The following is a 14,957-nucleotide window of genomic DNA, read 5'->3' as shown; positions in this document are numbered from 1 at the left end:
TTCGCTAAGGCTTCTTTGACAGCTCCTCCCAAACCCGCGACCTCTACCACCTAGAAGGACAAGAGCAGCAGACACATGGGAACAACACCACGTGCACGCTTCCCTCCAAGTCACACACCATCCCGACTTGGAAATATATTGCCGTTCCTTCATCATCGCTGGGTCAAAATCCTGGAACTCCCTTCCTAACAGCACTGTGGGAGAACCATCACCACACGGACTGCAGCGGTTCAAGAAGGCGGCTCACCACCACCTTCTCAAGGGCAATTAGGGCTGGGCAATAAATGCCGACCTTGCCAGCGACCCTCACATCCAATGAACGAATAAAAAAAAAATTATGAATTATTTCTTTAAATGTTTGCCATTGCTTATCTACGGTCATATCATTTAATCTGATTTCCCAGTCTACGTTAGCCAACTCGCCCCTCATGCCTACATAATTGGCCTTGTTTAAATTTAAGATCTTAGTTTTGGATTTAACTACAACACACTCAAACGCAATGTGAAATTCATCATGTTATGATCACCCAGAGGATTCCCAGAGGATCTTTTACATCCACCTAAACCACAGGAGAAATCATATGGGGTCTCATTTATTCTCTCATGCAAAGGTTTATGTCTCCAACAGTGCAGCCCTCCTGTGCTTCACTGGAGCTTTGATTATATGTTTAAGTCCTAAAGTCAAGTTTGAACCCACAACCCAGACTCGGGGAAGAATGCTACCAAATAAATAATAGCAGTAGGCTAGATTAACTTTTTTTTCCCCTTGAGATTAACTCTCAAATGCCCTGTCCAAAAATTAGGTATTTTGCTGAGTTCTAAAATTGTAAATATCTTTACAAACTATTTTAACATTTCAGATTTTGATGAGGCTGTTCCAGAAACCAAGCGATTAGATACAAGTTCACACAAAGCAAGAGCGCAGCTTGCTTTGAAAGTTAAAAGACAGCCTCCATCTAGATTCAAACTAAAGGAATCTTTTGGAACTGGTGATGATTGTGAAACTATACAGGTAAACACTATCATTTATGATATATTTTTGACATATCATTGTGAATACAGTCAATTTATTCATGTTTTGCACTAAAAAATTCATTATCCAACAATTTGAAGTAGATAAAACAAATTGGGAATTTAATGCTAAAAATGAATTATCAGATAATTTAAAATCAGAGAAGTTTGCCACACTTGTAAGTTCACTTGTATCTTCCTCTGCTTCAAACATTTATCCAATTTTCCTTCAGAAAATACAATGGTTTCTGCCTCTACCACTCCCCGTGGCAAAGTATTCTATATTCCAACAAACCTCTGTAAAGACATTTCTCCTAATTTCTCTCTTCACTCTGTGATAATTTTAAATTGATGACCCCTCTTCACTGCCTCTCCAAACAGGAAATAGACCTTCCCTATTCACTTGATCAAAACTCTTCATTATTTTAAAAGCCTCCATTAAATCTCATCAGTGTTCTCTGTTCCTGTGGAAATAGTCCTGGTGTCTCAAGTCTCTCCTTGGTTTCCCATCCTGGTGAATCTACACTTCCATTATCTTTAATGTCCATTCTATAATAGGGTACCAAAACTAGACACTTAGCTGTGGCCTAGCCAATTTTTTGTAAACTTATCATTATTTCATTACTCTTGTATTCTATGCCCCTAGTTGCATTTGTCTTTTTAATGGATTCATCTACTATACTCATTCTTTTTTGAAATTATATATTTGAACAACAAGGTGTCCATGTTTATCCACACCCTTCAGTGTCTTTCCATTAAGTGTATACTCCCATTCCTTGTTTATTTTCCTCCAGAAATGCATTGCCTCATATATATCCACATTAAATTGCATTTGCCAGTTGTCTGCCCATTTTGCCAACCTGTCTGTCTTCTGTCTTCTTTTCCAGCCCTCCTCAATGTTTGCCAAACCTCCTATTTTTATGTCATCAGTTTTTGAGATTTTCCCCCCTAAATCCATGTCCAAATCATCTGTATACACTGGGTACAAAAGTGGATCCAGTACTGACCCTTTGGGTATACCACTTCCAACCCTTCTCCATTCTGAGCAACACCCATTTACCCTAACTGTGTTTCCTGTCTGTCAATCAACTTTCTATCCACACTGTTACATTTCCTCTTATAAGCCTGAACTTTTCTATCAAGGCTCTTGTGTGACAACTTTATTGAAAGCCTTCTGAAAATTTGAATTTATTTGATCATTGGTTTAAGAGGAGCAGGCTGTAGTGCATACATATATATAAGCTGACTTTTTCATCTGCCAGTTTCAGAACTTGCAAGTGATGGGATGAAGTTCAAGGCTGGCTGCATATCTTGCATTTCTATTTTCTGCTGGCTACAGATCATGTAATAGGATCTCACCAACATGTGCCATTTTTTTCTCAAAACTAATAAACGAAAAGAACAAAAAGTAAAGAAACAAACCTGCCAGTTTAATACACTTGTTCTGGTGGTGTGCTGCACATGTGAAATTAATGTCTGTGCTAATTAAGGTCAGTGTTTTTCTAAATATCATCATAGACAAAAAGCATGAAGGAACTATAGTCATATCTTGTGCTTTCCTTCTGAAAGGTATTAGGAACAATCTTATTATCTATATCATTTCCATATCTGAAAAATTATTCAACTTTTATAAATAAATGTCCTTAATAGTTAAAATTCTCAATGGGCCTGAATTTGCTGAAAACTTGCACCATTCCTTCATACAGCATTATTATGGCATGAGTGACTTATGCCATTACGTATGCCATGCATAATTTGCTGGGACTTTTGCGCTGCTCCACAGTGACCCGCACCGAAAATCTTGAACAATTAATTATCATAGCTCTGCCTCCCCCCCCCCCCCCAAATTAAAATTAAAATCAAAGGCAAAATCGAATTTGCTGAATTAACGCCACTGTGACCGCCCCAGCCACTTTGACCATTACAGAATGTTGCTGGAGGGCTCAAAATCAGTAACGTGTTCAGTTACTTAGCATGTTTTGATGCAGTTTGCATGAAGTTGCCACTAAATAAAATTCACTGGGTCTAAAATGAAGGAGCGTTATACTCAAATGCAGCTATTTTAGCACAAACTGATTACAGGTCAAATTATTGTATTGATTTATTTAAAAATATAAGTGTAATAACGGGAGATGGAAGGACTTCCTGATGTTCAGTGTGGGTTAGAGGAATCTGCTTTCATGCTATTCCATCTTATCAAGAAAGGAAATATAAACAATTTTACCAAATAAATTCAATCTTTGATAGAAGTGCAGTATGTAAATAATTGAACTCTAAGCATTCGGCCAATAAAGCGTCTGGCACACTAACTTCAAGTCAGGTCGATGCGGCAACCCTGTTTGAGGTGGAATGGGAGTGAAATAAACCGTTATTATATGGAAGCATGGGTTGCATGTGCGAGGAGCTAACAAGTTCAGTTTCTCCATCAGCCTTTAATGTCACAACTTTGTTAAACTAAAGCAACCAGCCACTTATTGATAAGATGGACTGTCAGAAATGAAATTTACCAGACTCCAGGATTTGCAACAACAATAAGCGGCCCTTGCTTTAGCAGATTGGTGTCCTTTCGAGCCGTCCCGATTATAAACAACGAGAATTAATTACAAAATAAGAAAACTAACTTAATTAATGCCAATCAATTATTAAAATATGAAAATAGGTAACCTGCACGAATTACTCATCTTTTACTTTTATGGAAACATTAATTAACCTGTTGTTCTGTTCTGGGTCAGACCCTGGCACCTTGGATATGTACCAGACATTGGGTGTGCAGTTCCAGATCCGCTGCAATGCTCGCAACGGCGTATTCTAATTAGTTTCCAGCAAATTGTGGCGTGAATTCGTCACTGGAGGTTCGGGGAGCCCAACGGTCTAATTTATAGCCTTTGTCGTCATTTTCATGTGGTCTCATCAAAGCCCTGTACGGTTGCAGCAAGGCTCCCTTACTGTTGTACTCCAACCCCCTTGCAAAAAAGGCCAACATACCATTTGCCGCCTTAATTGCTTGCTTGTACCTGCATGTTAACTTTCTGTGTTTTGTGTACAAGGACACCCAAACCCCTCTGAACACCGATATTTAGTAGTTTCTCACCATTTAAAAAATATTCCGTTTTTCTATTTTTTCCTACCAAAGTGAATAACCTCACATTTACCCACATTATACTCCATCTGCCACCTTTTTGCCCACTCGCTTAACCTGTCTATAATCCCTTTGCAGACTCTGTGTCCTCACATCTTACTTTCCCATCTAGCTTTGTATTGTCAGCAAACTTGGATACATTACACTCTGTCCCTTCATTTAAGTCATTAATATAGATTGTAAATAGCTGAGACCCAAGCATTGATCCCTGTGGCACCCCACTAGTTAAAACCTGCCAACCTGAAAATGACCCGTTTATTCCTATTCTGTTTTCTGTCCGTAAACTAATCTTCAATCCATGCTAATATATTACCCCCAATCCCATGAATCCTAATCTTGTGCAACAGCCTCTTATGTGGCATGTTATCGAATGCTTTTTGAAAATCCAAATGTACTACATCCACTGGTTCCCCCTTGTCTACCCTGCTAGATACACCCTCAAAAAAAAACTCTTAATAGATTTGTCAAACTCAATTTCCCTTTCATAAAACAGTGTTGACTCTGCCTAATCATAATTATGATTTTCTAAGTGCTCTGTTACTGCGTCCGTAATAATAGATTCTAGCATTTTCCCTACTACTGATGTCAGGCTAACTGGCAAATAGTTCCCTGTTTTCTCTCTCCCACCTTTCATGAATAACGGTGTTACATTTGCTACCTTCCAATCAACAGGGACCGTTCTAGAATCTAGGGAATTCTGGAAGATGAAAACCAATGCATCCACTACCTCTGCAGTCACCTCTTTTAAAACTCTAGGATGTAGCCTGTCAGGTCCAGGGGATTTGTCGGCTTTTAGTCCCATTAATTTTCTAAAACTTTTTCTTTACTAGGTTTACTACTTTAAGTTCCTCCCTCTCATTAGACCCTTGGTTCCCCACTATTTCCGGTATTTTTTTTGTGTCTTCTACCGTGAAGACAGATGTAAAATATTTGTTTAACATCTCTGCCATTTCCTTATTCCCCGTTATAATTTTTCCTGTCTCTGCCTCTAAGGGACCCACATTTACTTTTGCTAATCTCTTCCTTTTTACATACTTGTAGAAGCTCTTATAATCTGTTTTTATATTTCTTGCTTGTTTACTCTCACATTCAATTTTCTCCCTCCATATCAATTTCTTGGTCAACCTTTGCTGATTTCTAAAACCCTCCCAATCCTCAGGCTTACTGCTCTATTTGGCAACATTGTAAACCTCTTCTTTTAATCAAATACTTCTCTAGTTAGCCACGGTTGGATCACTTTTCCTGTGGAGTTTTTATTCCTCAAGGGTATGTATATTCGTTGGGAATTCAATGGGTACGGTAGCATAGTGGTTATGTTACTGGACTAGTAATCCAGAGGCCTGGACTAATAATCCAGAGTCATGAGTTCAAATCCCGCCACGGCAGCTGGGGAATTTAAATTCAATTAATTAAATAAAATCTGGAATTAAAATACTAGTATCAGTAATGGTAGCCATGAAACTACCGGATTGTCGTAAAAACCCATCTGGTTCACTAATGTCCTTTAGGGAAGGAAACCTGCCGTCCTTACCCGGTCTGGCCTATATGTAACTCCAGACCCAAATGTGGTTGATTCTTAATTGCCCTCTGAAATGGCCTAGCAAAAAAAAGTCACAATAAGAATAAAACCGGACGGACCACCTGGCATCGGACCACTAGGCACCGGACACGACAAAGACAAACCAAGCCCAGTCAACCCTGCTAAGTCCTCCTCACTAACATCTGGGGACTTGTGCCAAAATTGGGAGAGCTGTCTCACAGACGAGTCAAGCAACAGCCTGACATAGCCATACTCACAAAATCATACCTTTCAGCCAATGTCCCAGACTCTTCCATCACCATCCCTGGGTTTGTCCTGTCCCACCAGCAGGAGGTGGTGGTACAGTGATATACAGTCAGGAGGGAGTGGCCCTGGGAGTCCTCAACATTGACTCTGGACCCCATGAAATCTCATGGCATCAGGTCAAACATGGGCAAGGAAACCTTCTGCTGATTACTACCTACCGCCCTCCCTCAGCTGATGAGTCAGTCCTCCTCCATGTTGAATACCACTTGGAGGAAGCACTGCGGGCAGCAAGGGCACAGAATGTACTCTGGGTGGGGGACTTCAATGTCCATCACCGCAAGTGGCTCGGTAGCACCACTACTGACCGAGCTGGCTGAGTCCGAAAGGACGTAGCTGCTAGACTGGGCCTGCGGCAGGTGGCGAGCGAACCAGCACGAGGGAAAAACTTACTTGACCTCGTCCTCACCAATCTGCCTGTGGCAAATGCATCTGTCCATGATAGTATTAGTAGGAGTGACCACCGCATAGTCCTCGTGGAGACGAAGTCCCGTCTTCGCACTGAGGACACCATCCAACGTGTTGTGTGGCACTACCACCGTGCTAAATGGGATAGGTTCAGAACAGATCTAGCAGCTCAAAACTGGGCATCCATGAGGCGCTGTGGGCCATCAGCAGCAGAATTGTACTCCAGCACAATTTGTAACCTCATCCCCGGCATATTCCTCACTCTACCATTACCAACAAACCAGAGGATCAACCCTGGTTCAATGAGGAGTGTAGAAGAGCCAGCCTGGTGAAGCTACAACTCAGGACTACATGCATGCTAAACAGCGGAAGCAACATGCTATAGACAGAGCTAAGTGATTCCACAACCAACGGATCAGATCAAAGCTCTGCAGTCCTGCCACATCCAGTCGTGAATGATGGTGGACAATTAAACAACTAACGGGAGGAGGAGGCTCTGTAAACATCCCTATCCTCAATGATGGCGGAGTCCAGCACGTGAGTGCAAAAGACAAGGCTGAAGCGTTTGCAACCATCTTCAGCCAGAAGTGCCGAGTGGATGATCCATCTCGGCCTCCTCCCGATATCCCCACCATCATAGAAGCCTGTCCTCAGCCAATTCGATTCACTCCACATGATATCAAGAAACGGCTGAGTGCACTGTATACAGCAAAGGCTATGGGCCCCGACAACATCCCGGCTGAAGTGCTGAAGACTTGTGCTCCAGAACTAGCTGCGTCTCTAGCCAAGCTGTTCCAGTACAGCTACAACACTGGCATCTACCTGACAATGTGGAAAATTGCCCAGGTATGTCCTGTCCACAAAAAGCAGGAATCCAGAGGCCTGGACTAAAATCCAGAGTCATGAGTTCAAATCCCGCCACGGCAGCTGGCGAATTTAAATTCAATTAATTAATTAAATTCAATTAATTAACTAAAAATCTGGAATTAAAACACTAGTATCAGTAATGATGGCCATGAAACTACCGGATTGTCGTAAAAACCCATCTGGTTCACTAATGTCCTTTAGGGAAGAAAACCTGCCGTCCTTACCCGGTCTGGACTATATGTGACTCCAGACCCACAGCAATGTGGTTGATTCTTAATTGCCCTCTGAAATGGCCCAGCAAGCCACTCAGTTGTAAAATCTCGCTACGAAAAGTCATAATAAGAATAAAACCGGACGGACCACCCGGCATCGGACCACTAGGCACCGGACACGACAACGGCCGAACAGCACTGTGGGAGAACCGTCACCACATGGACTGCAGCGGTTCAAGAAGGCGGCTCGCCACCACCTTCTCGAGGGCAATTAGGGATGGGCAATAAATGCTGGCCTCGCCAGCGACGCCCACATCCCATGAACGAATTTTTAAAAAAACTTACTCACCAATAACCTGCTCACTGATGCTCAGTTTGGGTTCCGCCAGGACCACTCTGCTCCAGACCTCATTATAGCCTTGGTCCAAACATAGACAAAGGAGCTGAATTCCAGAGGTGAGGTGAGAGTTGACTGCCTTTGACATCAAGGCAGCATTTGACCGAGTGTGGCACCAAGGAGCCCTCGTAAAATTGAAGTCAGTGGGAATCGGGGAAAACTCTCCAGTGGCTGGAGTCATACCTAGCACAAAGGAAGATGGTAGTGGTTGTTGGAGGCCAATCATCTCAGCCCCAGGACATTGCAGCAGGAGTTCCTCAGGGCAGTGTCCTCGGCCCAACTATCTTCAGCTGCTTCATCAATGACCTACCCTCCATCATAAGATCAGAAATGGGGATGTTCGCTGATGATTGCACAGTGTTCAGTTCCATTCGTAACCCCTCCGATAATGAAACAGTCCGAGCCCGCATGCAGCAAGACCTGGACAACATCCAGGCTAGGGCTGATAAGTGGCAAGTAACATTCGCGCCAGACAAGTGGGCCAGGCAATGACCATCTCCAACAAGAGAGAGTCTAACCACCTCCCCTTGACAGTCAACGGCATTACCATCACCAAATCCCCCACCATCAACATCCTGGGGGTCACCATTGACCAGAAACTTAACTGGACCAGCCATATAAATACTGTGGCTACAAGAGCAGGCCAGAGGCTGGGTATTCTGTGGCGAGTGACTCACCTCCGGACTCCCCAAAGCCTTTCCACCATCTACAAGGCACAAGTCAGGAGTGTGATGGAATACTCTCCACTTGCCTGGATGAGTGCAGCTCCAACAACACTCAAGCTCGACACCATCCAGGACAAAAGCAGCCCGCTTGATTGGCACCCCATCCACCTCCCTAAACATTCACTCCCTTCATCACTGGCGCACCATGGCTGTGAACCATCCACAGGATGCACTGCAGCAACTCGCCAAGGCTTCTTCGACAGCACCTCCCAAACCTGCGACCTCTACCACCTAGAAGGACAAGAGCAGCAGGTACATGGGAACACCGCCACCTGCACGTTCCCCTCCAAGTCACACACCATCCCGACTTGGAAATATATCGCCGTTCCTTCATCGTCGCTGGGTCAAAATCCTGGAACTCCCTTCCTAACAGCACTGTGGGACAACCTTCACCACATGGACTGCAGCGGTTCAAGAAGGCGGCTCACCACTACCTTCTCGAGGGCAATTGGGGCTGGGCAATAAATGCCGGCATCGCCAGCGACGCCTACACCCCATGAACGAATTTTTTAAAAAATTATGAATTATTTCTTTAAATGTTTGCCATTGCTTATCTACCGTCATATCATTTAATCTAATTTCCCAGTCTACGTTAGCCAAATCGCCCCTCATACCTACAGAATTGGCCTTGTTTAAATTTAAGACCCTAGTTTTGGATTTAACTACAACACTCTCAAACGCAATGTGAAATTCATCATGTTATGATCACTCTTTCCCAGAGGATCCTTTATTATAAGATTACTAATTAATCCTGACTCATTACACAGTAGCAGATCGAAAAAAGCTTGTTCCCTAGTTGGTTCCTTGACATATTGTTCTAGAAAACTGTCTCGGATGCATTCCATGAACTCGTTCTCCAAACTACTTTTGCCAATTTGGTTTGCCCAGTCTATATGACTATTAAAGTCCCCCATGATTATTGCATTACCCTTGTTATATGCTCCTCTAATTTCCTGATTTATACTCTCCAACACTATAACTACTGTTAGGGGGCTTACTCCCTCCAGAGTTTTCTGCCCCTTGTTATTTCTTAGCTCCACCCATACTGATTCTCCATCCTGATTTTCTGAGCTAAGATCCTTTGTCACTACTGTCTTTATCTCATCCTTTATCAGGGCTACCCACCCTTCTTTTCCATTTTGCCTATCTTTTCTAAAAGTCAAATACCCTGGAATATTTACTTCCCAACCTTGGTCACCCTGCAACTACATCACAGAAATGGCTACCAGATCAAACCCATTTACCTCTATTTGTGCCATTAATTCATCTATCTTGTTACAAATGCTTCGTGCATTCAGATACAGCGCCTTTAATTTTAACTTTTTTTCCCTGATGTGACCTTAGTTACTAATGCCCTATTACCTTTGTTAAACTCTCTGGGCTCGAATTTAGCAGGCCTGCGGGTTCCCAGCGGGTGGTCCTCCGGGAGGGTGGTCAACACGCTCGGCAAAATTAGTGGGTTGCCCACGCGATCGTAGCAGGCAACCCACTAATAGGAATCAATTACCTGCTCCTCCGGGGTCCACGGCGCTGGCCTGCGCGTCGGTCGGGCTGCGCATGCGCAGTACGATCTGTCAGCTGGAGGCTCTCTAGTTAAAGGGGCAGTCCTCCACTGACAGATGCTGCAACCAATGGAACAAATTGCAGAATGGAGCAGCCCAGGGGGAAGGCTGCTCCCAGTTTAATGATGCCTCACCCCAGGTATCATCAGGTGGGGTGAGGAGGAGGGGGAGGACACAGATCTTCCCCCCGGCGGGCGGGAGGAAGCGGCCTGCCTCTGCCACCAAGAAGGCCTGGCTCGAGGTGGCAGAGGGGGTCACCTGCGCCACCAACATATGGCCCACCTGCATACAGTGCAGGAGGTGCTGCAATGACCGCAGTAGGTCAGCCGCAGTGAGAACACGAAGTCTTTCCCCTACACTCCGTCTGCCACAACACTGCCCCCACCCCACATCTCCTTCGGCACCGCCAACACTATTCTGTCACATCACCCTTCATACCCACTCAAACCCCATCCTCATCTTACCTCCACCTACTCACCTCGCCAGTACTCATCCTGCCACTAACACGCAACCCAATCCTCATACAATCTCATTGCTCCATCCCATACTCACCCTCCCGTGCATCTCCCTCACGGCCAGCCTCACTCAACCTGGCACCACCTGTGCTGCAGCCACAGGGCATGCATCACATATGTGCAGTAGGCAGCGTAAGGCAAACGTGTCGTCAGCATGAAGGGGGTGCACAAGGGTGTCTGAGGGTTTGTCATGGGTATTACCTATATTGAATTTCAGAGCAACAAACAGCACACATTATATTGACACCACCACTGCCATGTCTCCGCGAATCCTGTCCGTTGTGTCCAATAATGGCCGCTCCTGGGTATCACTATGAGGACCCACCACTGATGCCACCCATCGTGTTACTGCAGAGTAGGTGCAGGTGTATTTGCAGGGCTCGTCCGCGCAGACGACTGAGAGACATCGGCGGTGTAGCCGGCTGCACCTTGGAAGGATGCGGAGGAGAAGGTGTGGAGGGCAGTGGTGACTTTGACAGCAACAGGTAAGCAGTTGGTGCTGGGGCCAGCCAGGAGCAGCTCGGCATGAAAGAGGCTGCAGATCTCCACGACTACATGTCGAGCGAATCTGCGCCTCCCTGTGCACTGCTGCTCGGAGAGGTCCGGGGAGCTGCGCCTCGGTCTGTGGACCCTGTGGCGAGGGTAGTGCCCTCTGCAACGCGTCTCTCTCTGCAGTAGCCCTCCCTCCTGCTGTGCAGGTGGGCGTGCAACAACACCGTGTTGGGGGGATCCACGTCTCTGCGGCGGACGGCGTGGACTGCGAGGCTGCTGGGGCTGGTCATGCTCTTCGTCCTCCGAGGGTGTCCACACACCACCCATCTGGCAGGTGTTGGTCTGAGGGGTTGTGCAGGGTAGGTGGGTGGTTCCTCGGACTGGGGCTGCGGTTTCGTGTCGGTCTGTCCTCTGGCTTGGCGGGGGGTGGTGGAGGGCAGGGGTTGCCCTATGTGACGCGGTGGCCTCCTGCGTGGGTGAGGGCTCTCCCCCGTGGAGCGCACCTTGGCACCTGCCACAGGCTGCTGGCTGCAACACGCCTGGTTGAGAAGGGACTGTTTCCCCCAGTGTGGGAAACTCACTGCCTTGAACCGAAAATCCCACACTTCCTCTTTTGACAGCTGCTTCAGCTCATTAACTGACCACAACGAGCAAGGTAAGTACTCTCAAGTGGAACCCCGCTGGCTTTAATTGCCTGCGGGATTCCCACCAGCGGGGCTTGCGCGCGCAGCCCCGCACGTCAGCGCGGTACCCGGAAGTGGCCGGGATTTCGTCGCGATCCGGTCACGTGACCGGATATCGGGATTTTCGGGGCCACCCCGCTGGGAACCCGCCGGAAACACGATCCCAAAATCGAGCCCTCTGTCTCTTCCTGACACACTCTGTTTGTTTTTACCAAATCTCTACTCTGCTCTACAGCCTTGACTTTTTTCTTTTTAGATTGATAAAATTACCCTTACCTGAACCCTCCTCCCCCTCTTACTAGTTAAAGCCCTATCTACTGCCCTAGTTATTCATTTTGCCAGTACATAGGTCCCAGCCGGGTTTAAGTGGAGCCGGTCCCAAAGGAACAGCTTCCTCCTTCGCCAGTACTAGTACTGGTGCCAGTGCCCCATGAATTGAAACCCCTACTTCCCACACCACTCTTTCAGCCACGCAATTAGCCATCTAATCTGTTTGTCCCTATGCCAATTTGTGCATGGCTCAGGTAGTAATCTAGAGATTATTACCTTTGAGGTTCTGCTTTTTAATTTGGCACCTAGCTTCTCAAACTCCCTCAGCAGAACCTCATTCCTAGTTCTACCTATGTTGTTGGTTCCTACGTGGACAATGACAACTGGATCCTCTCCCTCGTGCTTCAAGTTCTTTTCCAACAGGAGGAGATGTTCTTAATCCTGGCACCGGGCAGGCAACACAGCCTTCAGGACTCCCGATTGCGGCTGCAGAGAACAGTATCTATCCCCCTGACTATAGTATCCCCTACCACTACCACATTCCTTTTTACTACCCCCCCCCCCAACTTGAATGGCCTCCTGTACCACAATGTCGTGGTCAATTTGCCCACTCTCCCTGCAATCTTTGATCTCATCCATAAAGGTAGCAAGTACCTCGCACCTATCGGACAAGGTCAGAGGCTGTGGCTCCTCCATCACTGCATCCTGTCTGACTTGCAGTCACATCCTCCTGTCCCTGACCACTGACCAAATCTAAACCACTACCTGACCTTAGGGGTGTGACTGCCTCCTGGATCAAAGTGTCTAGATAACTCTTTCCCCCCCCCCCCCTCCCTGATGCATCGCAATGTGTGCAGCTCAACAACTCTGAGCCGAAGTTCCCCAAGCTGCAGACACTTACTGCAGATGTGGTTTCCTGGGATCACTCTGCTCTTCACAAACTCCCACATGCTGCAGTTACAACACTCCACCTGCACTGCCATCCCTTTCAACCTTGTTTTATTTATTTACTTAAAGTTTTTATTCACTCGATATTTTTAGTTTTATCAACTAATTAGTTTATCTAGTTTGTTATTAATTTAATAAAGTAATAGCAAGTTATAGTTTCCCAGCTCTTAGTTTAATCCACTGCCCTAACTTAGAGAGCAAATAAAAAGGGTAATATTCACCAGCCAATCTTCTACCTGCTGTCCTCTGATGTGTCTCCTTCAAATTTCTGCCTGTGTGAGTTGGTCCCAACTGTAAGTGAAGGGGTCCCTCCTCCCCGCTCCCATGTCCCTCCTCCCCGCTCACTCTTCAAATTCCAACCCTCTGGATATTTCCTGTCCTACTTAATTAGGAACCATTTTTTGCTTGTAATTAAACCCCAACTGATTAATGGCAAACTACTGAGGTTAAAATATCAGACTTGTGTGTATTAGTACCTGTAATCCACATCTGTGTAATTTCAGTGTGTATTTTTTAAATAGGCTGTCTTTACCTTGTGTCCTCTATGTAATGACATACATACAATGTTGTATATTCATATCTGAAGTAGACTGCACAAATTATGAGCAAGAAGTTGAGTCAGTTATGCAGGTTTCCTTCATGTAAATGTGGAACATTTCAGATACTCTATGAAAAGCTTTTTCTTGTTTTGTTGAAGGCAAGTTGTATTTTCAGCTTGTTGCGCCTAAACTTCATTCTTTTATTTGTAAAAATCCTTAGGACTTTCTTATACAACACACAGGAAGCAGTTTACTGCCGTTGTTGTCTACAGCTGGTGTTTTCTCTCCCTTCCCACTCTAACTTTTGCCTCACGAAATTTGTCAATACTTTATAGGGAAAGGTTTGACTACAGTGTTTCTACAAAATAACACCAGAAGGATAAGCAGACATGAGCTTGTGCATGAAACAGCACCAACACGAGGTATAGGAATTGATCAGCCCCATTTAGCACCTTGCTTGTTTGCCTATTTATCATATTTGATAAAACAGAAGCAGCAGCAAGAAAACCCTATTGTAGGCCAGATTTTGCTGCAAAAATAACGGCGTCTGAATGACGCACGCTGTTATTAATGTGCAAATCGTCCAGCAACTTGTAACAAGGAAGAGATACGCCGTGAATTGCGAATCGCTGCAAGTTGCTGGCCAATTTGCGCAGCTCCACTATTAGCTATGTAAAAACGACATCTTAACCACCCCGTGATTTTCATGAAATTGCTGCATTAATTCCCCATTAAACTCACCGCAGAAAGTTAAGTCTAGTAATTAAGTAAGTACCTTTTTAATGATTGGCAATCAACAATTATCACATCAACCTCTCTTGCCCAGAAAGTAAACAATTATAAATGTGGAGTCTCATTTCTTCAGGTTGTGAATTGTTTTAGGAGATTTTAAAAATGTCAAACTTAAAAATGTTTTAAAAATTCTTACTTTTCCTTTCTGTCTCTTGTTTTCTCTTTCTCACAATCCAATCTTTCTTTCCCTCTCTTTCTTTCTCTTTCTGTACCTGATTTGACATTAAATTCATCCACTCTAATTTACCCTTCTTCTCAGTCCTTCCTCTGTTTATTTCTCAATCTTTAAATCTTATTATTTAAGAAGATACATTGCTTGTCCCGTTGTTCACCAAGGTCCCAGATGCCCTAATGCTCTATTATCAGCTTGCACTTCCAGCAATTTTGTGGGCAAAAAAATTTTAAAACCTAAATATGCCCGAACAAGTCTAACTAACGGGGCACGCTGCGAGATGCCCCACTCCAGCAAAATCTGGCCCATTGAGTTTAGAAATATGCAATTAAACTAGTGCTTGTAATTCATTTCCCCCAACACTATCCCCACAAGGTTGTTT

General features: G+C 44.9%; 1 protein-coding gene across 3 annotated transcripts in view; it reads left to right on the top strand.

Annotated features, from left to right (window-relative positions):
• LOC137323711 (neurabin-1-like) overlaps positions 1-14,957 on the top strand; it is a 105,087-nt gene that overhangs the window by 63,475 nt on the left and 26,655 nt on the right. For all 3 annotated transcript variants that reach the window (XM_067987535.1, XM_067987534.1, XM_067987536.1), the window contains one exon: positions 861-1,012. In XM_067987535.1, the coding sequence (XP_067843636.1) occupies positions 861-1,012 (152 nt within the window). The remainder of the gene's footprint in view (positions 1-860; positions 1,013-14,957) is intronic.

Source organism: Heptranchias perlo, chromosome 7, assembly GCF_035084215.1.
Source record: "Heptranchias perlo isolate sHepPer1 chromosome 7, sHepPer1.hap1, whole genome shotgun sequence".
In the NCBI taxonomy this organism is placed as follows: Eukaryota; Metazoa; Chordata; class Chondrichthyes; order Hexanchiformes; family Hexanchidae; genus Heptranchias; species Heptranchias perlo.
The sequence above is the reverse complement of the archived record's forward strand: the minus strand, read 5'-3'. Positions and strand labels throughout refer to the sequence as shown.